Genomic DNA, 26,868 nt, shown 5'->3' with positions numbered 1-26,868 from the left:
TGGTGCCCAACGGGAGATATGTGCAGCATGACAAATTTTATGGATGGCCAATGATGTTCTGTATGCATTCTGCTCATATTACCGGGCATAAATCTAATACATTGGTGTTCAAAGTCGGAGAACAAGTGAATGTACTAACTTTGTGAGACTGTGCGCATTGTTGAGAAAGTTAATCTGTGTTTGGTAAAAAAAAGAAATTGAATATGGATGCGTGTAATGATATGGACATGTCTATGGAGGCTACTGCGCAATTTGACGATGCAAACTGCACAGTTGCACAAAAGGACAAAGAAAAATGTGTTGTTAAACTGACTGTTGAAAGCACTTGCAGAAAGGCTTTAAGTGTTTCAGATCTCAAGAAAAGCTAAGCTAAATAAGACTAGTAAATTGAGAGATACAATTTATGGTCTAAAAATCAGAAATTAAAGGTACTCTTGATGTTGGTCAACATTTGAAGTGAAAGTGAAGTGAAAGGTAGTCATGGATGGAGTATTACCTGATGATTAAAAAGAAGGGTGTGAAGCGTTGTTCAAAGCAAAAAACATGTTAAATGGTGACTTCATTTCAGAAACTGTGGTTGATATGGGAACATGAGGACTTAAAGTTATTGGTGATGATTACTCCAGAGTGTTTGTTATGTGGCAAGCAAACAAGTAAGAGGAGTTCATAAAGAGAAAAAAACAGCGCCACTTCTTCTGCGCAAATAAGGCAGAGACAAACAGACCTGCGCTGCTTGCTCAGGTGGAAACTTTAAAGGAAAAGCACATCTTGGAAAAACAACAGCAAAAGGAAAAGGGAGCAGCTTAAACTGGAAGCTATGCTAGATGCAACTACAGCTAAAACAGTGTTGCAGGCCTCTGATGTCCAAAGTGTATCCAAACCATCATCCAATGCAATGAATTCTTACCTAAACAGGCACAAAGGAGAGCAACTATTTCCAAAGGGCTCAGTGGGCTTTGGCAACAGAATACCAGCCTGGCAATCAGAGCAAATCACAGCAAAATTAGGACTGGTTATTGTCATCAGCTAAACCAACACCAACCGTTACGCTTTCTCAAGAGGCTGCTCAGCTTACATGCAGCTGGACATAGGGAGTGGACATTCAGTTGAATGCATCTTTACAGTCTGTGGAACCCTCTCTGCGTAATGCTCATGCTGTGGAAAAAACACATCTTGCTGACATCTGCACTCTTCTGCTACACTTGATGGTGAACATTTCCAGCCTGAAACTGCCTTTTAAGGTCAAAAATGTGTCTTTGCCCAACAACATCTTCTTGGTGAAGTAAAGGCTGTTGGTCTGAAGAGGATGTTCATGAGCAATGAACACTTTTTTGAGAAATACAAAACATTATTTAATGAGATGATCAGCAATGGATACGCTATGCAAGTACCCACAGATCACCTGAGTCGTGGCAGTGATTAGGTGTGCTTATATTCCTCACCATGGCTCAAATCACCCAAGGAAGAGAAGTCTGCAGGTGGTGTTTGACTGTGGTGCGGCATTTAAGGGAACACCTTTAGATCAACAGCTTTTGCAGGTTCCCAACTTCACCAGCACATGGTTGGGTGTCCTCCTCAGGTTCAGGTTGGAACCTGTGGCAGTCATGGGCGACATACAGGCCATGCTCCATCAGGTCAAGGTTTCAGTGGAGCACAAGACTTCCTTCATTTTTTTGTGGTGGCTGGAGGAAGTGTGGCAGAGTTTCGAATGTACATCTGTTTGTTGCTCTGCCAGCTTTGCTTTCAGAAAAACTGCAGATGACAATCAGTCCAACTTTCCCCCTGTGGTGGTGCAAACAATAACTGAGAACTTTTCTGTCGATGATTGTCTGACAAAGTGGATCAGCAGCAGTTACACCAAACTACTACAAACTACTCCTGAGAACATTGAGCCAAACCCTCGAAGGAGCTGAATCTCCAAAGAGGTGACCTCACTGTTGACAGAGCTCTTGGTCTGCAGTGGTGCATCGAGAAGGACGCATTCAGGTTTAAAGTGGAGGTTCATCACAAGCCTTGCACAAGACATGGAATGTTGTGTCTGGTTCTGCGTACGATCCTCTTGGATTTCTTGCACCTGTAGTTCTGCCCACCAAATAATTGTGAAGGAACGCTGCAGGAGAAACTTTGGATGGGATGAGACCACACCCCATGCCATCTTGCATCAGTGGATGAGGCGGTTGGAGAAGCTGGATATGCTGAGTTCCAGGTTGAGAGGTGCATCAAGCCAAAGAACTTTAGACTTCCTGTACATGTTCTAGTCCATCATTTCTCTGATGCTAGCGAGGCAGGATATGGAACTGTCACTTACCTCAGGCTTCAGAACAACAGAAATAACATCAGTGTTGCATTCCTGAAGGGAAAGGCCAGAGTTACACCCTTAAAGATCCTCGCGTAGAGCTGAGCTGCTGCCCTGGCTGTTTGTGTGGACCTGATACTGAAAGCAGTGCTGAAACTCCAGCTACAAGAGTCAGTCTTTTGGACAGACAGCACGTCTGTACTGAAGTACATGAAGATGTCAGATAAGCATTATTATACCTTTGAGGCAAACAGGGCCTCAACTGTTAGAGAAGCCACCAAACCTGCCCAATTGCGTTATGTCGGCTCCAAGGAAAACCCTGTGGATGATGCATCCACGAGTGCAACACGGAGACTTCCTTCAGAACAACACTTGAATTGAGGGTCCAAAGTTTTTGAGGAAACCAGAAGCAGCTTGGCCCCCGAAACATAGTATCAGCATCTATAGACGCAAATGACCTTGAGGTTCAGACGGAGGCCACAGTAAATGCTGTAAATGTGAAAAGCTCACCAGAAGCTACCAGTCAGCTTATGGCCTACTTTTCTGATTGGAAGAAAGGTACATTCCGTCAGTCAGTCAGTCATTTTCTGTAACCGCTTGTCCTCGTAAGGGTCGCGGGGGGGCTGGAGCCAATCCCAGCTGTAATCGGGCGGAAGGCGGGGTACACCCTGGACAGGTCGCCAGACTATCACAGGGCCGACACATATAGACAAACAACCATACACACTCAGTCACACCTAAGGGCAATTTAGAGTCACCAATCAACCTGAGCTGCATGTCTTTGGACTGTGGGAGGAAGCTGGAGACCCCGGAGAGAACCCACGCAGACACGGGGAGAACATGCAAACTCCACACAGAAGGGCCCCCGAGGTACATTCTGTACGTTTGCAAACCAAGTCTAACTCATTGAAAGATGAGTGACTAAAGTTTGCTTGGTACGTGAGTGTGCAAAGCATTTCATTCACAGCAATGCACATTACATGTGAAGGATAAAAAATATGGTAAACTGTATTATTCATTGTGTCATTGTGATTATGGCTCCTTGTTTCAATCATTTCCGTACTATTTCATCCTTATCTATAGATTCTTAATATATTAGTTTTGTGTTTGTTTGTGTGTATTGCTACTGGGGTTGTTGAGGATTTCACACAAACAAAATCAACTTTTAAAACAGACTTATGTAGTGGACTACGACTGTGTCTGAAATCACTCATTCACTGCTCCCTTGATAATTAACTAAGTGGTGAGCAGTAAACTGATATTCCTGACACTTGTCACTGATGACCCAGCAAATGATGCACCACATCATAAATAAGGACAGATTTCGAACACAGTCCATTTCTTGATCCCCCCTGTAATCAGTATAAAAACTATATATGATATGACAATAATCAGTGAGCATTACAGATGCTGGTAGGTGGATTTTGTTAGCTTTGCACAGAGCCAGGCTAGTTGTTTCCCCCCTGTTTCAAGTCTTTATGTTAGTTAAGCTAACCAGCTGTATGTATGAGAGTGGTATCAATCTGAACATTTGACTTTTGGCAAGAAAGAGAAGTGCATTTAACCAAAGTGTCAAACTATTAAAACTGAATTAATTAATTATGAATAATTAAATATGAAGCTACAAAGAAATTGATTACTTTGATGAGGTGCAATCTTTATCTATTTTGCTTTGAGAATAATAATAATAATAATAATAATAATAATAATAATAATAATAATAATAATAATAATAATAATGTTTTTTTTTAATAAATCATTTTCTTCTCCTGGATCATTAAAAATCATTTGACCAACTTGTTAATGACATATTTCCATCAAATGTAAACAAACAAATGTGATAAATTAATTCTTGTTTAATAAGTTCACAAAAAAAGATTGACTAAAATAATTTGAGGTTAACAAACAACTTTGATTATCAACATCCAATTAAAAGTGTTTTCTTTGCTTTTCTTTTAAAAAATATAACCATATGTTCTACAGAGTGTGCTTTAACTGCTGAGACAAACTGTCAAACTAGTTTCTCCCATCAGTCGACTTGGTGAGGGTCTCTTAACCAGACTGAGCTCAAACGTGACACAAAGAAAACCAGAAACCTGCCAAAAAAAGAAGTTCAAATAAAATGTCCCAGCTCTTTAAACAGCACTCCCTTTAACGCTGTGGACATTTGCAGCTTGAGAAGCAGGATTTAAAAAGAGCAGTATCGTCTGCAAAGGATAAACAGATGAATAAAAATGACATTATTTCCTGGTTGTTGGACAACTGTAAGAATATTAGTGTTATAATTAAAACTACTTCAAACATATACAAATCCACGGTTATGAACTAATTAATAAAGCTTTTCCTGTATATAAAATAACGTGAGGAGCAAAATGCAGCCTGATTTTTGGTTGTTGTTACACAGGGTATGGATCATATCGTCTTTATGACATTAGCAGGTATAGAGCTCCACGGATGGTAAGAAAGAATATAGATAATCAGGTCATTTGGCTCCGGTTCACGAGTGTCGAATAAAACCCAACAAGCAGTTTCTGTTGTGTTTCCTCAGAGTCTCTCAACATCCTGTCTGGTTGCAAAAACATTCTCAACAAACTTGGTGCTCTGGAGACTGATATGCAAAAAAGTTCTCCCAAAACGACGGCATGTTCCCGGGCACGGTAAAATTATAAAAAAAAAGTATAATGTCAAGAATTAAAAAATAAACCTATCCTAAAACTTTTCTGCATAGCAGATAGTCCAATCGGTGTTCAGTCCTAAAAAACATTAAGTATAATAACCGCAGGTGTGTGTTTGACCAGGCTGACAGGTTTCTGTCATCAGATGAGAACACTGGAGACTGGGACTCTGGTGGATCGGCCGCTCTTCGGTACAACGATCGGCTCATCATCTGTTAACACAGAGAACAATGAAGTTCATTCATTCTGCCTCTGCACCTCTGAAAACACACCATTGTCGTCACCGTTATCATCATCACTATGATCATCATCATCGTCATCACCACCACCACCACCACCACCATCATCATCATCATCATCATCATCATCATCATCATCATCATCATCATCACATCATCATAATGGGGTGTGGTATCCAGAGTGTAGGATTTAGGGGGATCTACTTGGTTCTCCAGAGGGCCCCTCATGCTTTTATGTTACCTGAAGGCCTTCATAGGTTCTATGAAGTACATGGAAAAGGTGCTACCTCAATGCTAGCTGTCACAAAACCCTACACACTGCTTCCTGAAGTATCTGAATACTTCTTCCAACAGTGTGACTCACAGGGGTAATTCAGAAAGGGTGACTCTAAAAGGCAGAGTTTATTGAAGTCTGGTTTACCACAAATTGAGCTGGGATTAACCTGTTTGAGTTTGATGAGGTTTAACGTGCTGTTACGCTGCACAAGTGCTGTATTTAAGTACAATTTAAGGTGTTTGTAGCTCACCTGGGTAGTGAAGTTTATATAACAGATGCTCTGCTTCCACCTATACTCAGAATAACTGCTAATAAGTACAAATCCATCAATATGGGACTTACTGTAATGTGACATAGCATGCGGCTTTAACTACACATTACTTATGCTTGGGAACATTAGGATTGCATCACCTGTGGGGACGTAGTTCTCTGCACGATCGCGGTCTCTTTCGATGAAAAGGGCGGTGGTGAGGAAGAAACCTCCGCCAATCACAGACACAAAGGAGCAGAGCAGCAGAGAGAGCTGCAGAGAGCGGAACTGCCAGAGGAACGAGTCCCTCTTTCTCAGGGAGTCTGAAACCTGAGAGACACAGAGGAGGGCAGATTTAACAACAGTCAGGCATGGCAATATAGGAAAAAAGAAAAGAATAAATGTTTTGCTATGATGTTGTATATTGTTCGACCATGTTGTTTGGTGTGTGTGTGTGTGTGTGTGTGTGTGTGTGTAATGACATACCACTCCAATCAGATATGGACTTCCTGCATCTCCCAGTAGATGTGAGATGACAATCTGCAGAGCTTCAGCTGTGGAGCGACGAGTGGGAACAACCACGTACTGAAATACAGTAAAAGAAATTTTAAGAAAAAGTTTAATTTTAAGTATTTCTTTGTCTGATGCACAACTTATTTATTAATTCATTTTATTTATTCATATTTAACCCATATTTAAATTAGGGGTCAACCGATATTGTTTTTTCAGGGCTGATACCGATTACTAGTACTTACTGAGACTGATAACTAATATTTGGAAACGTTATGCATTTACCATTAAAATTTTAATCTTTGTGCCAATATTTAGAATTTGGAACATAACCAACTCCAACACTAAACTCTGTTTAAATGCCTTTGGCAAATGTTTAATCAAATCTGAAACTTTCAACATCATATACAAAAAGTTCCCAGCAACTTCTTTTTTTTAATTTTTAAATAAAGTCAAGTGAATATTTAGGTTTGAGGTTTTTACAAATTAAAAGTTCCTCCCATGCTGACACTTTCTTTGCACATTTTAATGAATTAATTTTATTGGCGATCATTCAAATAAAAAGGCCAATACAGACAACCGGCAAAATGCCAAATATTGTCCCCAATAATCGGTCAGGCCGATAATCTTTTGACCCCTAATTTAAATAAATATGATGACAGAGAAGCAGTCGCTGGAACAACAACAACACAAAGTAAACAAAGAGAATCTAGGAAATAAAATAGTGGAGATGTTGAAATATTGGGATAAATATAACACACTGTACATAAAATAAAATTAAACACATTTGTGGTCCTAACAGTGTAATGAAGTCAAACGTGACTTATCATGAGATGAGCCTCAGAGGAATGCTTCAATGCGCAATGACATGTAAGTATTAATACTGTCAGATCATTTAGATAATTTATTTATCAAAATATTCAAATGTTTCATACATATATCAAAATGTCCTGTGAGTGTCCCCGAGTCCTGTGATAATGCTGCTGTTCATCTACAGAGTGAACTAATAATAAAAGAGGGAGACTCTCTTACCAGCAGGATATCAGCCACGATGGCCCAGTTCATCGACAGGAAGGTCTCTCCGAAGAAGATGAAGACCTGAGGGGACAGATGTCAAAGTTACCTGAGGTGGAAAGCAACTAAGACTGCAATTGCACACGCTGCAGCAATGAGCAGCAGAGTTGTGCAGTGGTGTGGCAATGCCCCTTAAATGTCCCATTTCTGGGGAAGTGGAGGGTGGATGGAGTTATTTTAATCTCCTTCGCAGCTGAATGTCACTCATGAGGTGGATAATTGATCTGTCGATCCATTCAAAGCTGATCAGATTGATGGATAAGAGAAGATATTTGCAGATTTTCGTAAGTGAAAGAGAGTTTTAGGCCCAGCAGAATGAACGGTTTAGTTTCACTTTTGATGTGTCTGATGTTCTGCTACTCCTCTCTGCCTCTACTGCGCTATAAATAACCCAACAGAGTATATATTTTAATACCTCCTCATTAACAGTCCAGCTCCATTGAGACTATGGTTATTATTAATATAAACACTGGTAAGTATTTCATTTCTGAAAGGAGTAGGAGGAAGCGGATACTTAGCAAATCCCAACCCCTTTTTTAATTTTTTTTTTTTTTTAAAGTTAACTTTAAACATAAAAATTCCCATTTTCTGCCACAATATTCACAATATATACTTTGATCTAATCAAATCAAGTGTTTTTGCAGCCTGAGTATGTGTGAGGACCATAGGTCATCTTCTACATGATTTAGTGCACAATGGTGAAAATAACACTTTATACTGCTCCACCCTAACTCAAAGCAAAGAAAAATTTAAAAGATAACCGATTATTAACTACTCTTTAAAGCTAAGCATTATTTGAAACAGTGAGAACAGGAGCAGGAGGCTGAGAGGAGGAGGACTCACGTATGTGGCGATGGTGCTGGCCTGAGCAAAGACGATGGCCAGGTAGAGGAAAGGTGCCGAGAGGAGCAGACCGGCAGCACAGACCAGAGGGTCGGCTCTGGGGTTCGTTGTTCTCAGCTGTCGACTGACCTGCACGCCAGTGGCCACGCCCAGCACACCTGTGACGCAGGTGATGGCCCCGAAAATCAAACTGTTAGAGGAGAAACAGTGTCAGGGTGCTGCTCATTCTGACAAATACCCATAAAAATCTGTTTCTCTCCAGCAGGGATTTATGTGAAAGCATGACGAAATGTTGCAACTGTTGCAGGAGCCTAACAGCATGCTACCTGTCAGATGATGCACAGTTTCCCTCCACACAGGGAGGTTTCTCCCCGGTGAAGACAGCCGCTCTGAAGAGGAACGTTGGAGCCCACAGTGCAAGAGAGCCGGTGACAAACGCCACCGCTGTGAAGCCAAAAGTGGACAACACAAAGCTGTAGCTGCGGAGGAAACAAGAGATCAGAAGGTGAACTAAAACAGTGAGACATCATCCAGCAAAAATCTATTAACACATACAAAGCAGCAGACAAGTTTGAGTGCTGCAACCTGCATGAAAACAGAAATGATCGCCAAAATCTCGGCCTGGGCTATAGCTGGCGCAAAGGCATAGAAACTTTACAAGGGGAGCTGACCTTTTTTAACAGAGTATTGACAGATTTTGTAACGTTAGTAATGTGTCTGAAGCCCTTTGGAACACAACACACTGTTATTTTATGTGTTTAATGAATCTTTGTCAATCAGATGTAAGTTTCCATTATGCAAATGTTCCACGATGACTCAGACATGACAGGACAGTTTACAAGAAAGAGCTGCAGCGCTCTCACAATAAAACCCGGCTCACAAAAGAAATGTGCAAAGTGCTGCAGAGTGCAAATTAAGGCAGCATCACCTTTTACACAAAAATGGTACATGCACCCTCACACAAGTACTGTTCTGATTAGTAAAACGAAAAAATGCAAGAAGAAAACATCTCATGTTTTGAATTTGGTGAAACAGGTTGTGGTGTTCACACTCATTGATACAGACATATCTCAGTTTAACAGCACCACAAACTACATCCTTACACCTCTGAGAAACGGCTTCAACACAAACTTATTATTACAACCTTCATGAAAGAGGATTTACTGGATTAGATTTCTCTCTTTTTTAGCTGGCCGTTATCTGCATTATAAAACTCAGGAGAAGAAAAGAACCTTATAAACACAGAGTGAGGAGAGTTCATACAAAAGGAGGAATAAATGCAGGATGTTCTGGTTCCTTTACAGGCTTTGTTCCCCAGTGTATAAAACCATCGTACTGAACTGTGTATATCAACTTTCATTATGTACATATAGGGTTGGGCAATATGGCTTTAAAATAACATCACAATATTTTTAGGCTACATCGTGATACACAATATATATCTCAATATTTTGAAATCTTCTCCAAACTACTGTAAACTACTAAAATACAAAATATTAAATGATCAACAGTTACAGATTAAGCAACTACTAACATAAAATAAAGTTACATAAAGTACTGTGATGATTAATTTTAATAAAAAACTGTTATAATGTTAAAGAAAGTAAAGTATAAGTTAAAAAGAGTACTGTTATAATCAAATAAATAAAACAGGACATGGTGCTTTCATTTTGAAGGACTCGTCATGGTAGGGAAGTGTTGATGTTTTTGCGGTCGATTTGAAGCTTCTGGTCAACAGTTGGATGCTAGCGTTAACGTGTTAGCAGAAAGTTAAACTGTGACCGTGAGTACATCGAGTATATTGATCTATCACCCACCTTTATGTACACCTCTTCTACAAAAGCTTCTGTAGGGATGCAATGTTACTATGTATGAACCCCGTAGCCTCCAAATTCTCCCTAAATCCCAGAAACCAACCAGTAACTAAAATTACCATCTCGTTTTTGTATGACACTGTGCACAAGTCACGTTTCACATGCAGTTTACATCCATGCCTGTGAAAACACAGATGCGTCACACACATATTTCCCCCAGCAGCTCAGAAAATCTCTACAGTCAGAACAGATTCAAGGTGGACACCCAAGATTAATGTCACCAATTCAGTGTCTGACCAGTATATGTTTTGTGAGGTTGCAGTGACCTGCGCCTTGACTTCTATATTCTAATCAGTTAATTCTGAAGTCCAAGATAACGTTTGTGCCAAATTTGAAGAAATTCCCTCAAGGTGTTCTTGGGATACCATGTTCAGAAGAATGAGGCAGATGGGACATGGTCACAGTGACCTTGACCTTTGACCACCACAATCAAATCATTTAATCAAAGTGGATGTTTGTGCCAAATTTGAAGAAATCCCCTCAAAGCATTATTGAAATATCTCATTTACAAGAATGGACCGTATATATATGTACGTACAGGCAACCCAAAACATAATGCCTCTGGCCATGGCTATTGGAAGCGGGGACATAAAACTAATTAGCCCCTAACATTTTAAAAGGTAGAAAAGAGAGAGATGAGTGGTTGCTCTGTAGGCTATAATTGCAGGTAAAACTTGTGTTGAGTGCTTATGGAAAATGGGAAACAACAGGATAAACTGAAGGGAAATCCATACCCTCAAAAAATGTGAAAAACTTGAAAGGCGAGGTTGAATTAAGAAGCTTTTATCATAGATTAGAGCTAAATTATTAAAAAAGCCAACATGTCTTCTCAATGTTTCAACAAAGACCAGCAGTATTTGAAACATGTAATTTGCTTTTGAAACATGTTTTTTTTCATGATTTAGCCACTATTATTAAGGCTTAATGTAATTCCTCCTTGCCTTGCCTCCTTGCCTTTTTGGAGTGCCTGGATTTCCATTCTGTTCATCCAGTTTAAAAGGTTTAAAACGAATTCGTGACTACAAGATGAGAAAATAATTCAGACCCAGATGTTTTTTTTCCAAATTCAAAGTTGATCAAATCTCTAAAAAACATAAAGCAGTTTTGGGTCTTGAATGTTGTCAGAGGTGAGTGATGTTGAACCTACTTCTTGCTCAGGGCCTTCAGGTCGGTCAGCCAGCTGGTCTGGTGCAGGTGATGCTCCGGTCGAGCTTCCACAGCTCCTCGTTTAGGCTCCTGGACCACGAACACCAGCAGCACCACCGCTATCAGTCCCAGCCCCGGAGTCACCTGAGGAGAGGGAGCAATGTGAGAGGACGGCACAGGTACAACAACCTTGGCACAAAAGCAACAACATCAACAAGTCAGCTTAAATCACGGAAGTTATGGCCAAAAACATGTTTTGTGAGGCCACAGTGACATTTGACCAGCAGATTCTAATCAGTTCATTGTTAAGTCAAACTGACAATTTCATTTTGCCCAAATATTTATTGCAAGATAAACATCTTTTTTTGTATGTCTGGTAAAAAAGTTCTGGGCCATTTAAAGGCTTTTAATGTGTGTTTTTTCCCCTTTGTTTGTTTGTTTGTCTGTCTGTTGGTTTGTCGTTGATTTGCTTGCTGTGTATTTGTGAGTTATGTTATTATACTTCAGCTGCATTATCCGTTATACAGTGTCTTTGAGTTCTTTTAAAAGCACTTCAAAAATAAAATGTATTATTATTATTATTATTATTATTTTCTTGGTAATTTTGTGTTTCTCAACTTGCATGTGCGATTCCACTGCTTGGATTCCCATCATGATGAATTTAAGAAATGGAATGCTTTTTTAGACTTTTTAAGGATCAACTGGAACCCCTGGATATTTCCTTGAGCTGGTCTAGCTTTCAAGTGAATGAAATGGGCAACCCGAAAACCTTCTACATAAAAAACTGTCACTTACCCGCAGAGCCCAGTGCCAGTCATGTGCTAAGCTACTGACTTGTGATCCCACGATGTATCCGAGACCGCTGACAGGAAGAAAAGACATCGAAAAATAGGTCAGGTGAAACACTTCCTGTTTGACATTGTTAAATGAAGAGATAAATCATATTCAAGTGCACATTCTAGCTCCTTAATTTTTTATTACTTTTACTCCTTTAGTGAGGAGCTACCACACTTAAAAAGAAACAAAACAATGTTAACAGGAATTTAATATTGAGGTAAATATTTTACATAATTTATCAAATGTTGACTTACAGTGGCTTTTAATGCAACAGACCTACACAAAATAGTCAAAATTTGTGAAAAAAAATATAAAATTAGATTATTTGGAGAGGTGGACTTTTTTTTTTTTTTTTTTTTTTACAAATTATATGACTTTTGAGAGTTATCCATAGCACCAGTTCTTATGACAAAAGGGGTGAAGACATACCACTTTAGGTTTTTAGATTTTTTGTTTTTAAATAAAATTTCACTTCATCAATTTTGTCCATTTTGTGTTGGTCCATTACAAAATATTCCAAATAAAAATCCTTTTAAATTAAAGTTCAAAGCACAAGAAAATAGTTACAAAAAACACTAAGGGAGGTGAAAACTTTTGCAAGGCACTGTATCAGCTGCAAACATGAGGAGCCTGGAGTGTGTCTCCACATTATAGATTGTGTAATAAAACTGGATTTAAATAATGCATAAATCTGACAGAGCCAAAGGATGTCGAGTGTTATTAAACCCACCTGCCGACAGGGATGGCAAAATAAAAAATGGAGAGCATATTAGTCCTTTTTCCCTTCACGTAGAGGTCAGCGATGATGGTGGGAGCGATGGTGGAGTAACTGGCCTCTCCGACTCCGACCAGGCCTCTTGTCAACAACAGGGCCCAGAAATGCTGCAGGACAACAAAGCAGAGAGAAGGATTTACATTTCAACAATCAAATTTAAACTAAAAACCGCTTCTCTTGAACCCAGCCCCTTGATAGTGGTCTTTGAGGTACACCCTTGCACAGGTCAGTCTGTCAAACAATCACGAAGACGCTGTTGCTTTTGCTTCATTCATAGCCTGTAGATGTGTTTTACATTTTGCAAACACTGGAAAAGTCCTAATACTCCTTCTGCTACATCCCAGTTGTCTGATCTACTGTCCTTTTTATCATTAGAAAAGGTGAAATATTCTCTGAGAGGCTCATCTTCCAATTTCTAAAAAAGATGCCAGTCTATCATTTCCTATGTAAATGACCTTACCTCTCTGGACCCCATCTGATCCTCATTAAATGTAATTTCTAGGAGTAAGCATTTTCACAATCTTTCCTATGGCGTTCTTCTGCCTGTTCATTTTTCTTTTGTTTGTTTGAATTGCTTTCTGGGGTTTGGGGTGGGTTGGTGGGATGTTAGGATATTGTGGTGTGGTGGAACAGAAAAATAAAACAGAAGAGAAGGAGAGAGAAGGAAAAAAAAGCAACAAAAAACACTAGAACATATATATGTACTGTGTATTTGGTATTTGTACCATATTGGCTCTCAATAAAAAAAAAAAAATAATAATAATCAAAAAATAAAAAGAAAATCAGTGTTTATGTCATTAGTCAGTGAAAGCAGCAGTTACTCACTTTTTTGGGGGTGTAGGAGCTGGCAAGAGTCACCAAGGACCAGAATGTGATGCCAAAACTCATGATGATCTTCCTGTTGTACCTGTCACCCAGGTATCCGAAGACCGGGGCCAAGAACATGTAACTGCAGATAAAAACTGGAAGGAAAAAAAAAAGTTCAAAACGAGTTCCATCTCAACCAACTCCAGCACTAAAATCCTGCTCTTACAGTCATGCATGAGTCATCTAATTTGTAGTGGATGATGAGGACAACTCTTGATAAGAAGATATTCAAATGCCTACCCAAAACTGAAACTCCTTTAAAGATTCCTTAGATGAACCTCAGGGTCAGCTAATGAACCTAACTGCCTTGTTGAACTTGTGACTCTTGTAAGCAGAACTAAACTACGACAGATTTTATTGCCCGACCGACAGTTTGAGTTAACTTACGACTCATTCGGGGCAAGGAGCTGTCAACTGAGCTCCTGCAAAGACTCAAGGAGACATCAGGAGATTTCTACATCATAGAAACGGACAATTTATGTCTTTGTTGCACAACCAACATGTGACATACCTGCACATCTCCAGACTGTAAGAGAGGACCACACTGACTGATTTTCGTATTCAAAGTAAAACGTACTTTGAAATGTTGTGTGGAGGTCTCATACCTACAGAACTGGAACTTTGCTTACCTGCCGATTTTGGGGCCAAACGCACAAACGCAAGCTGTGCCTGTGTGTGTGTGTGTGTGTGTGTGTGTGTGTGTGTGTGTGTGTGTGTGTGTGTGTGTGTGTGTGTGTGTGTGTGTGTGTGTGTGTGTGTGTGTGTGTGTGTGTAATTTGTGATTTTCTAATTATAGGTTTTGTAGATAGACTTTTGGTCATATTAAGTACTTTCATACTTTGTTATATCTTGATGCTAGTACTTGTATACTTTTACTTAAATATGATCTTTAACAACCTTTAATTATATCAGTGTGTTTTGACACCGTAGTTTTACACTTACTTATTTTCACACATATTCGTTATGTTTGTTAAATGTGGTTAATACTGTTTTTCTGTTCTCCTTTTCCTTATTTATTTAATCGTTGATTAATCATTTTAATTAATTGCTAATTACCTAATAAATCCCCTATTTAAACAGCTATAAGTTATATCATTTATAATAGGATAACAGTCACAGGGGGCATTTTAATAATTAAAGTACTTTTTCCTGATTATACTTAAATACTTTCACTGAAGTAACACCTTCAATGCAGGACTTTTACTTGTCGCAGTGTTTTCACAGTGTAGTTTTAGTACTAATACTTGCAGTATAGGATTTTTATATCCTCTGCCGTTGGTATTTACAGTGAATTTTGTATATTTACATATTACAGAGATGGTAAAATGATGGTTTAAAATCAATAACAGTCTCAGCAACACTTCGTGTAAAGAACATGAGCTGCACAGACAAACTGAATGTGCTGCAAAAATATTATTCAAGCTTTCACATAATTTTAAAATCATTGCTTCCCTGGAATATATCATTCTTTTTTCTAGAAAACTTGGACATCCCGCTTTCAATCAAATTTCAATATAGAACTGTGAATAACTAAATATAAAATTGTTGTTTTTTTTGGAATTTTCTGATGTTAATACTTTTTTGAACAGAACGGATGAATGCTGTTTTTTCAACACTGCATCACTAAATGAGATAATTTAAAAAAAAAAAGTCAGTGCTGATCTGAGGTCATTTCTACATGTTGTTTCAGTGATTAATGGATGGAAACACCTTGAAGGATTATTTTCATTGACTTCTTACCTGTTTGTAGTAGGCCGGACATCTCGTCATTAATCCCAAAGTACTGCTCGATGTCTGGGAGAACACCTGGTGGAGTCAACACAGTGGTTTTCATTTCACTTCTCAAGAAACAATTAACAAGCACAAAAAGGGTTAACATGGAGGTGTTACAACTAGCGCTGAAATGATTATTTGGCAACAATTTAATTCTATTTTTTTTAAAAACAAAACATAATGTATATTCTTCCAGTTACTCCACTGAGACGATTTTCTGTTTTTTTTTCTGTTATAAATTTTGAAAAACTGAATCTCTTTTGGTCAAAACAAGACATTTGGAGCTTAGACTTGGGAAACCATAAATGAATCACTTTAAAAAAAGAATCATTAGATGTAGCCCAAACACCTTTAATCTGGTGGTATCTAACCAGTGAACAAGGAAAATCTTTGCAGAAAACAAAGCCATTGTTCAAACTAATTTCCAGTCTTTTAGTTAGTGCACAGCTGGTCATCAGAACATGCCAAAGTTCATTATGTCCGATGGCAAGAAAACAATTTAACGTTATATAAGAATCTAGTTTTTAAAAGCATATGAATGATTAATTCATAGTTATGTGGGTTTTAAAATGAACTTTACTTTCAAGGAAATGTGCCGCTTCTTTCATTTGTTAGTAACAAATTCTTTACTATTATCAAATTCTTCTTTCCAGTAAATAATTAGATGATTGTAACATTCATCTTTCCTCTAAGCGTGGCTTTTTAAAACTCCTTCCATTAATGCTCTTGCTCAAAGAGCTTATCAAATAAAAAAACCCTGATGAGCCGCTCTGGAATATACATCTTTAATATTAAATAATATTCTGATTGGCTGTGATGCTGCAGCAGGTGGAGGTCAGCACCTGCGACGGTGAACCTGTCCATGTAGTTGAGCAGGTTGATGTAACACAGGATTAACACGGTCAGCAACGCTCGGGCGCTCGACACCCCGCTGGCTGACTCCTCCTGCGGTCGTGATGCCGCCGCCCCGCCCTGCTCCTCCGGGCCCTCCGCCTCGCTGTCATCTGAGAAGAATGGCGCCGAGTCCGATGTGGGCTCACCCAGAGACATGGCCGCCGCTGAGGAGGGGGATTGATAACAACAATTAGTCCATCATAATCATTATTCATTATTTATTAATGCAGATTTTTAAAAGCAACAAGGGTGACAGATTAAAATGCTGTTTAATTACCAAAAACATTATTTGTTGGTTTACATAGCAAACAAGTGATTAAGAGCAAAAGATGTTTCAACAGAACCATGCACACACATGGCTTTATAAATCTCAGAATGGCAAAACTCCAGCAAAACTGAACCATATTATTCATAAGTTCTGGTATCACAATTAAGTTGTTTTTTTTAACCGACAAGTGATGCTGAGTTTTGACCTCTCAAGATATTTTCTTCCTTTATTATGCACCTTGCAAGTGGGTGAAGTTGAGAAAGAAATTTCTTCTCAGCTTTTATCAAATCAGTCCCCTAGATCTTCTAATAAATCTTTAAAAGAAGGTTGTCTGCATATTTGTGTCTTTATACAAACACATAAGTTTAGTTATGAATCTCCAGAGACTTTAACAGACGCCATTAATGTCATTAACCTTTATCAACTAGATGAGCATGCAGTGTGTGCCTTTAAGAAATTTGAAAACTAAAATGAAAACAAAGTGGAAAATTTAAGCATGTAGACGATCCAGAATTCTTTAGGCATGCTGTCTTTTTTTTAATCACATAATTAAAGACGAGGGTTAACATTGCTCAAAAGAAATAAAAAAGAATTGAAAAGTAAAAACAAAAGTGAACTGTATTGTGGAAAGAAATTTGACCTTAAGTAGTCGTCTACACAAAGTGGCAGCTGCTACACAGGAAAATCCTGTTTGGACTGATCTCGGTACAGTACAACTGTTACAGAAGGTCACAACAAATACTCACATGAAAATGAAACTGGGATACTAATCAGAAAACAGTGCCTAAAAAGTGTTCGGTCCTCTGCCAGTGTTGGTGTTTTAATGTCTCGCAACATTAAATCAAAGTTCATTTAAAGTTTTTTTTTTACTCTAATACCCCAATATCATCATTATTATCATCCCTCCCTATTAGCAGCAAAGTGTACTTTAAGAAACAAAAGTACTTGTTATGCAAAGGGGCTATTTTCAAAGTGTTACTTTTATTGTATTGGTGGCTATGATAAACTATGGTCTTTTTTACTTGATATGGATAGACCTAGATAGATTGCCTGCCGTGCTGTGTCATACAGTGAGAAGACAGCAGCTGCAATCACTTTTTGGCAAGTTGAAAATTGCATTTTATGCATTGCATTGGCCCTTTAAAGGTATTTACACAGGTCAAAATGACTGGTGTGATTACAATTAGTCAAACAAAATCCCAAGAATTAAAACTGTGAGGCAGAAACAACTTTTCAATAACAAGATAGTAGCTGCAATCACTTTTTGGCAAGTTGAAAATTGCATTTTATTTATTGCATTGGTCTTTTAAAAGGTATTTACACAGGTAAAATGGACTGAGTGGGCTATAATCTCTCAAATACATTCACTCTGAATGAAATTTAGTCACTTTGAAGCAAAACCAAACTTTCTGTGGCAAGATAACAGCTGCAATCACTTTTTGGCAAGTTGAACATTGCATTTTATTTGTTGCATTTGCCCTTTAAAGGTATTTACACAGATTAAAAAAAAGATTACACTGAAATAATCAACTGATATCTGATGTTGTTGTGCAGAACAACATGTAAATATGCAGTCTTCAGAGCAAAGCCAGTACTTAGGGACTGTTCTGTAGCTGTGGTGCTTCCTGACATTTTGGGGAACTTTTTACTCTATAGTTTCACTATTACTCAAACAGAATATTATTTTGGGCATTATTTTTGTACAATCCGAGTTGACATAAGAAAATAAGAGGGGGAAAAAAACCCAAAAAAGTGTAAAAATGAAATTGATTTTGTGCTTGAAAATGACCTTCTTTGAAAAAATACTATTTTCTCAGCTTTTTGTCCAAAATGTTGCTTTTTTAATGAAAATTCACAACTTCAGATGTTGTTAAAAAGGCAGCGGGAGAAGCTAAAATTAAATTTCATGTGTATGAAAGCTGACTAAAAACATTTCATTAAAGAATACTTCAGTCACAAAATGACTATTTTGTTACTTTGAATTCATGAAAAAAACTCAAATGCCTCCATGGAAATGGCGAACCTAATGACTGATCAGGGTACCACGCTTAGCAACAGCAAAACTACATCTACTATATCAAATCATCAGTTTACAAACTCTCACACAGCTTGTGCTGTATCATCTAAGTCTCATTTTTCCAGTCATATGCTCAGTTCTTCACAAACACATGCATTTTCACTAAATCATTTTAGTATTGGAATCTGGCTTTAAAGAGAGCACAAAGAAGTTGCACTTTTAATTCAGTTATGACATTTTCTGTGAGGATGTACGTGTTTGAGCATGTGACTAGATAAATGAGACTTGGATTATAGTTCACGAGTTCTGTGAGATTGTGTAAAAAAGATGTCTTATTATAGTTTCTGCTGATAAATGAGGTCCTCATTTACTTTCAGAATTTTCTACGTTTTTGGATTCTTCTGTCTAAGTGGAGGCATGTGAGAAAAAACAATGATTTCTTCAAGTATTCAGGACTCACATGTTGAGTGACTGATGGGTATTTTGAGGGTGAAGTATTCCTTTAAAACAATAGTCAGCTGCCCATATCACCATGATATGACAACCATCAATTTTTATACCACAATATTCCTAGAAACCAGTATATATCGCTGCAACTCTACAATCCGTAAATCAACATGTTTGCTGTCTTCCATGGAGGCATGAAAAAGGCATATGAAAAAGATTTCTTCACTAATAATATGTTAACACTATATGACTGAGTGATTTACAAATAAGTGCAGTACTTGAGTTGAAAACAAGTCAATAAAATGAAGAATATGGCTGAAGCAGGGTTCCTGCAGCTTACAGCGAGGAACATTTAAAACCTTTTTAATACCACTTCGAATTGAGCTTAAGGCCGATTTTCTAATACCCAAACTTGAGGAAGGGCAGCTTTATTTTGCCCAAATGTTTACTATAACATAAAACATGACTTTTGAAAAGAACATGTTAGAAGACAATGAACATACTATATTATCATAAAATAATTCAGTTTACCAATAGGAGTGAGAAATATCTCACATTTCTGAGTGATTTGTGTTTTTAAATCTGCATGTGAGATTCCCATCATGACGAGTTTAAGAAAAGCATTCAGTTACTTAACAAAAAAAAGTTAAAATTTTGATACTTTACAATACCACGTCCAAAAAAACCCCAAATCATAAAAACTTACTTCCTATGTGAGAGCATTTTTAAGACTTTATTAGTTAATTTAAGTTAATTTAATACCATTTAAGGCCTCATTTTTAAATGTATGAATTTAATGACTTTTAGGACTTCTTAAGGATGTGCGGGAACCCTGGGAATATTTAATGCAAACACTTTCAGCAGCAGTAACGAATTTAGACTCTATTATCTTTATGATACCAGTTACAAACTCTCACAGAGACTCCCTGGAGTTTCTGCCCATTTATAGGCAACTCCAACAACCGCCACACAAGCTCTTTCTCCGAATTTCTAGTCTGACCGGTTTAAAACGGCAATACTCCAGTACATGTACTTACATTCCACGTATGATTAAGGACAACTAAAACAGAATACGTGAAAAAGCAGCTTCACTGTCTGCAGCAGGGAAAGATAAAGCTGCCGCTGCACAGAGCTGAGGGCCCTGAGCTGAAGAAGAGGAAGAGGCAGAGAAAGGAGAAGCCGAAGTGGACATGACTTAGTGAAACTACAATCATGTGAGCCTCCCAACATGCAGCAATCATGTCTGCAGAGGAGCTCATGACTAAGACGCTGAGCATGCAGTGCTGATGTGGTGACTAATTTGTGCATCCTCGTGCAAAAGATTACAGCGCACACACATCACTTTTCCTGTTAAAGACGACTGCACAGTTACAAACTCATCACGCAGATTAACAGCAGATTCCCACTGGGCGGTTCTCTGAAGCTTTAATGAAATGTACATGTTATTTTCCTCTCAGACGCTGCTCGTGTGACTGAGGATGTTTTTGTTGGAGATAAAGCAGCTGATAATTTTACTTTATCAGCTGTCAATTATTTAGCAATGTGGTCCTGTTCTCACTTTGTTTTTTCAGCTCACTGCAAACTAAATCTGACATGTTTCCTGGTCAAGATGTAAGAAAACATAAAGCTGCGGCATACAAGAACATCTGAAAATTACTATCTTGATAAATCATTTGGTCTATTAGACATGAATAAAGACAGATTAACAATTCTAAATTTCCAAATGACTTGTTTCACTGACATATGATACAAAAATGTTCCATTTAAAATAATATTTTTTCCTTTTTTCTTTAAAAAGTGAAAAATCACAATGTTTGGCCATTTGGGCTTGATAGACAACTTTATTCTTCCTGCTCCTCAACATTAAATAAAGCAAAAAAGACTTACTGGTTTAGTGTATCAAATGTCAAATATTGTTCATCACAAATTTATGCCCAAAATGACATCTTCAAATTGCTTCTTTTGGCCAACCAACAACCCAAAACCCAAAGTCTCTTCATTAATATCATACATTTTGTTTATAAAAACACTTTGTAAACTGTGTTTTTAAATGTGCTATATAACTAAAGTTATTATTATTAGTAATATTATTATTATAAATGACAAAGAAAAGCAGTAAATTTTAACAGTTAAAAGGCTGGAAACAGCAAACATTTTTAGAAAAATGACTGATAACTGATTTGCAAAATAGCTGGTGATTAATTTTCTTTTGATCAATTAATGGACTTGTTGCAGCTCTATTTTTAAATGTGGGCATTATTGCTTAATAATCATTGCTTAGCTTGAATGACTAGTTGATTATTGGATTGGTAGATATGAAGAAAATGAATCACTGGCACTTCCCATCATTGATTATTTGTTCAACTCAATTTTTAAAGCAAAAACACAAGAGATTCTGTGGCTTTAGTGTCCTAAAAAGAAGGATTTGATGGCTTTCTTTGTTTTCTATGATACTTAAGGGAACATACTTGGATTTTGGACTGTTGGTTGAACAAAACACAACTCTTTCACTCTACACTTTAGAGTCTTTTAATGTTTTTTGTGACATTTTAGACTAATTAATCAATTGGTCTAGACAATAATCACAAATCAATAATTGCAGCCCATGTCCTTATGCTCGGATAATATTGATGCGTTAATATCACAACCACTACTACTGCCACTCCATATACTGATGTTATCAAATTTACTGTATAATATTATTGAAAGTCTCATGTTAAAAGCTTAAAGTCATGTCCATCTTTTTGAATCCCACACATTAAAGGCTGCTGGTGTGATTAAAACCTAAAAATAATAGCATTATGAGTATTGAAAAGCTTCCTCTGTAACAGATTTGGCCAGAAAGACACTGTAGGAGTGCACTGCATGCACAGAGCGGCCATCCAGGTGTGTTAAACTTTGCCCCACTTGCCGACACAACTCATTGATCAGCGTTGCCTGGGTTCAGACTTTTGAACCCACCCTACTGGGTACGAGTTTGAAACGGAGTGTCAAAAGTTGACAGTTCTGTCTGACATCAGGCAATGATCAATAAGCTATTAGTACAAGACCAGACTCTCACTAAGCAGTTTCCATTAACCCTCAAATTGCACAAATTAAAATTGTGAATACAAAACATGCCTAATGGAAACACATCAATTTTGAAAAAAACTCCAGGTTATCAAAAAAAAAGTTTTTTTTTGCACTTGCATGAGGTGAAATGCTTCTGATAAATTTGGTAGTTATGTTAGATAAATCAAACAAAATTTCAAGAGCAAACACAAACTATAAAACTAGCTTCTGTGACATCACTCACTGCTTTGTCGACTCTTGTTTTGAAGCCTAAAGTTCTGCATTACAGCCGTTACCTTTTTTGTTTTTTAGAGCCAGAAGTGATCATTATGGGTCGACAGATCATCGGCCTGGCAGATTATCGGGACCAATATTTGGCATTTTGCAGATGATCTGTATCTGTATTTCATTTTAATAACTGCCGATAAAATTAGTTAAATAGTGCTCTACCTTAGCTCCGCTGCAGCTGTCTCTCTCCCTCAGGAGAGACTGTATATAAAGATGGACGACGCACCCCCACTTATCCCGAAATGCTAAAGAAAAGATCCAAAAGTGCAGTATTGGAATATCACACTAAACCAACACTGAAGATGTCAGTCTGCAATACATGCAAAGAACGTGTCAGCATGGGGGGAACTTTAACTTTGTAAAACCTCAAGGAGATATTTTATTTATTCATTCATTTTTTAGTTAAATTTCACTTGACTTTATATAAAAGTTGCTGGGAACTTGCTGTATATGATGCTGAAAACTGCCATTTTGATTTAACATTTTCTAAAGGCATTTTGTATTGGAGTTTGTTATATTCCAAATTCTAAATTAAAATTTTATTGTAAATGCATAACAGTTTCAAATATCGGTCATGTGTCTCAGTTACTACTAAGAATTGTTATCGGCTCTGAAAAACCAATACCGGCAGACCCCGAATGACCATATTTGGGAAGGTGGGTGGGGCTGTGGAGGAGCAGGGGTGGAGCTGACTGAGAGGACACTGTCAGCAGACAGCCTGTCACTCAAAGCCGCCAGACCTTAATTACGTGTAGCTTTATAAGCTTTATATTAAATTATAACCTTTAGAAATTCACTCCTGTAGAGCTGTCATGAATGCTGAAATTAACCACAGAGACGACATTTTTTTGTACCAGGCTGTAAATATGTTTATTTCTGCTGTAAAGTCACATTTTACTCTGGTTTGGAACCAGCCACATAAGGCTATTTAAGAAAGTACAGTTTTTGGCACTTCACGTTGGCTTTATTTTGTAGCCTCTGTGGTTTATTGCTTTTTAACGAGCACCCCAGACTCCTTTCAGAATTTCAACAGTTTACCGTAGCTTAACTCTCCTCGCAACAAACGTAATACTACTTTGATGAGAATTCACATGGGACATTTAAAGGGGTCTACCTAGCACATTCAGGATGTTATCAGTTTTGTGCACCAACCTTGGCGACAAAGCTAACGTTAGTAAAGTTATGCGGAGGGAAAGCCACACCAAACTCCATTCAGGATTCTGTCACTTTTACATACCCAGCTTAAAAGCACACAACGCGTTACCTTCAAGCGCTTTACGTGTGGCAGTTATCTTTTGATAAATTCGGCAAATAAATTAGACGATTAACTGAAAACATTTTCTCACAAACGACTTATTTCGCGTATTATCTACATCGATTTGTTGTGAAGCTCGGCGCCAGACAGTGAAATGGGAAATTCGCAATGTTTTGAATGGAGTCCGGCGTGAGGTTTTCTAAACAAAAGTATGGCACATGTTATAGTTCATTAAACATTTACTTTGCTTTCATGAGCTTTTATGAGTTAACAAAAACAGACTGGTTTAATTTTATCGTCCACTTGACGGTTCATTGTGCGGCTAGCTGGAGTTGAGGCGGTTGGCAGTGAGCGGGTGTTAGCCTGTATGTTGTTGTTTACCTGGCAGGATGAGTCAGGGCTGACGCTTCTCTGTCCTCCCGCCGCCGCTGCAAACACTGTCGTCGTCACACGGAGCTGCGAGTGCTATTCACAACCCATGCTGAGGGTTAACGGTGAAAACGTCTCCCGGGAACACCGTCTGTCGGGAAAACTTTTAAATAAAACTAAAACAATTACTCCGGGACACTTCTGAGATAACAATTCTGCACCGCCGCCATGTTGGATCTGACTACGCTGCCGCCCCGTCGGTCACATGACTTCAAGATCTGCAGGTCACATGATAATAACGATTGGGTAATATAAACAGTACCATGCATGTACCACGGGAGGAGCCATTATTATATTGTTTATACATAGGCTGTATATAAATAGAATACATTTGTAAGGAGTCTATGCGTTTATACTAAAGTGGTGAAAATATACACACAGATACTTAAACTCCAGTACTGCACAAGTTCAGTTTTGAGGCAGTATTTTCATTTTATACTACTTTCTACTTGTATATATCTAAGGGAATTTGTCTTGTGCTGAGAGCATAAAAACATAAAACAAAAGACATCAACCGTACTGGACAGCACATTATAACATGAAAAAAAATAAAAAAAACATCATTCAAAACCACTTAGTGCATAGTGCTGAGTTCATACTGTATTATCAGAGCAGATCTATCTATCTATCTATCTATCTATCTATCTATCTATCTATCTATCTCTGTTTTCTGATATTTTTTTGTAAATACTGTCATGTTTTTTGTATTTGCCCATTGGACTTTAGAAATTATTACCGATGAGCTCTGAAAAAATGAAAGGAATGGAGGTGATATTGATTATAATCAATATAGCAATATTACCAAAATAATATTAAAAGCATCAAGACGCCTAGAAAAGTGAATAGAATTACATCTTACACCATATTATCACAATAAGAAGACTAACTGCTATCCAGCAGGCTAAACTTCATCAAAAGGATAAAGTACCAGTCCTACTGCCGTCCTTCTGTCTCACTAAGTGGGAAGGGTGAGTGTCAGGGGACATGGTGGCTCATCTGTTCCTACGGGTCCACATTACCAATGACGAGAAACAGACAGATTATTAATATATATCACAAAAAGCAACTATCAGTAGCCCCCACTATTGTTTGCTTTAACCACTGGGCTCAGCAGGCTTATATTTGGGATAGGCGTCTATATGGGACAAGCTTTTATTTCCTTTCACACAAAACTGTTGCCATGCAAAGATGGGAAATACAGTCAGTGTTTATTTAAATGTCTTTTTTTGGCATCTCTTACTATATTGGTATAACCGTCTTCTTTGGTGCTCATGATTTCACTAAAATGAATCGTAGAGAATCACCATGACACTATCTCGATCCAAAAATTCCTAATCTTCAGCCAACCATGTGTGCTGTGTGTCCAATTTAACGAAAGGTTAAATATATATATATATATATATATATATGTAGAGAGAGAGAGAGAGAGACGATGTCAATGCATCAGCAGTAATAACCTAAGTATGTAGAGGTACAAAATTATTTGTCAGTCTATTGTTTTGATAAACAAAACATAATCATTTTTGATTACAGATTAATAATTTAAGCCAAACATTACAGAGTTCCACTCCACATTATACACTATTTTTCGACATTTTAAAGACCAGAAAATGAATCGACTGATCTAGGAAGTGAAGTGATTATCACATAGCTTTATATTGAAAAAATCATTTGTTACAGCCCTAGTTGGCTTAATACTTGAATGTAGAGAGGGCAATAAGGTAATAATATTGTGATGCAGTATTATTTTTTAAGTATCTGTATCCCAATATACAGCATTACATTTCAGATCAACTTATGTCTGATGATGACACTGTTCAGGAAAAAAACTTTGTTAAAATCATTGACACAAATAATCTCACTCTGATGGATTCTGATAATGTATAATGTTTTCCATTGTATTTAGAAAATCAAAGGATATATAATAATACAGTCTTTTTGATAGATTTGCTGGAGTTACTTATTCGTGATTTTTAAGTATGTGGTTATTCTAGATACTTACTTTTATTAAGACAAAGTATTATTATTTTATTTTGGTAGTTTTTGTTGCACAGTTGCAGTAAATTGTCATGCTTTTTGGAAATTTCAAACTTTTAACAGATGCTGTAGCACCACCTTCAGGACTACAAGCCCAAAGTTTTAGTTGAGGGACTTTTAACTTGATCTATTTGCAAAGTTTAAATTTTTCATGCATGGGAAGGCAGGTATTATTTTAGGACTATTAGCAACAATAATAATAATTGCATTGGCAAAGGTAGAGTTATCACGTCACAGTTGTGTGCCTCCACATACCAGTCAAGTTGCACCCACAGTTTACATTTATATCTGTGGAAACACGGATGCTTCACACACATCTTCCCCCCAGCAGCACAGAGGATCTCTACAATCAGCACAGTGTCAAAACTAGTGTCACCAATTCTGTCTGACCAAATGTCAGTGTTTTTGCAGAAAATTATGAATATGAAGTTGACCTTTTGAATATAAAATGCAATCACTTACTCAATTGATCCTATGAGACATTTGTGTGAAATTTTGTAATAATTAACGTTTGAATTCTGAAGTTTCAGTCAAAAACATGTTTTGTAAAGTTAAATTGACCTTTGTCCACCAATTTCTTATGAGTTCATTCTTGAGTCCAAAAGGACGTTTGTGCCAAATTTGAGGTAACTCTCTCAAAGCCTTCTTGGGATATAATGGTCACGAGAATGAGATGGACACAAAGACCTTTGACCACCAAATTCTTATCAGTTCATCCTTGAGTAAACATTTGTGCTAAATTTGAA

The 26,868-nt window shown here is 37.6% G+C and overlaps 1 protein-coding gene across 1 annotated transcript; it reads right to left on the bottom strand.

Annotated features, from left to right (window-relative positions):
- Positions 1-4,137: 4,137 nt before the first annotated feature.
- spns1 (SPNS lysolipid transporter 1, lysophospholipid) lies at positions 4,138-24,285 on the bottom strand. Its single transcript, XM_042504528.2, has 13 exons — positions 24,038-24,285; positions 16,279-16,494; positions 15,404-15,469; positions 13,622-13,758; positions 12,752-12,903; positions 11,980-12,046; positions 11,186-11,328; positions 8,491-8,643; positions 8,165-8,354; positions 7,280-7,345; positions 6,224-6,322; positions 5,899-6,067; positions 4,138-5,183 (listed from the first exon to the last, which is right to left on the bottom strand). The coding sequence occupies exons 2-13, from the start codon at positions 16,484-16,486 to the stop codon at positions 5,113-5,115; spliced, it is 1,521 nt and encodes a 506-aa protein (XP_042360462.2). The 5' UTR covers positions 16,487-16,494; positions 24,038-24,285; the 3' UTR covers positions 4,138-5,112.
- Between the last annotated feature and the right edge of the window lie 2,583 nt (positions 24,286-26,868).

Source organism: Plectropomus leopardus, chromosome 18 (assembly GCF_026936395.1).
Source record: "Plectropomus leopardus strain MGB_pleo_1.0 chromosome 18, ASM2693639v1, whole genome shotgun sequence".
NCBI lineage: Eukaryota > Metazoa > Chordata > Actinopteri > Perciformes > Serranidae > Plectropomus > Plectropomus leopardus.
The sequence above is the reverse complement of the archived record's forward strand: the minus strand, read 5'-3'. Positions and strand labels throughout refer to the sequence as shown.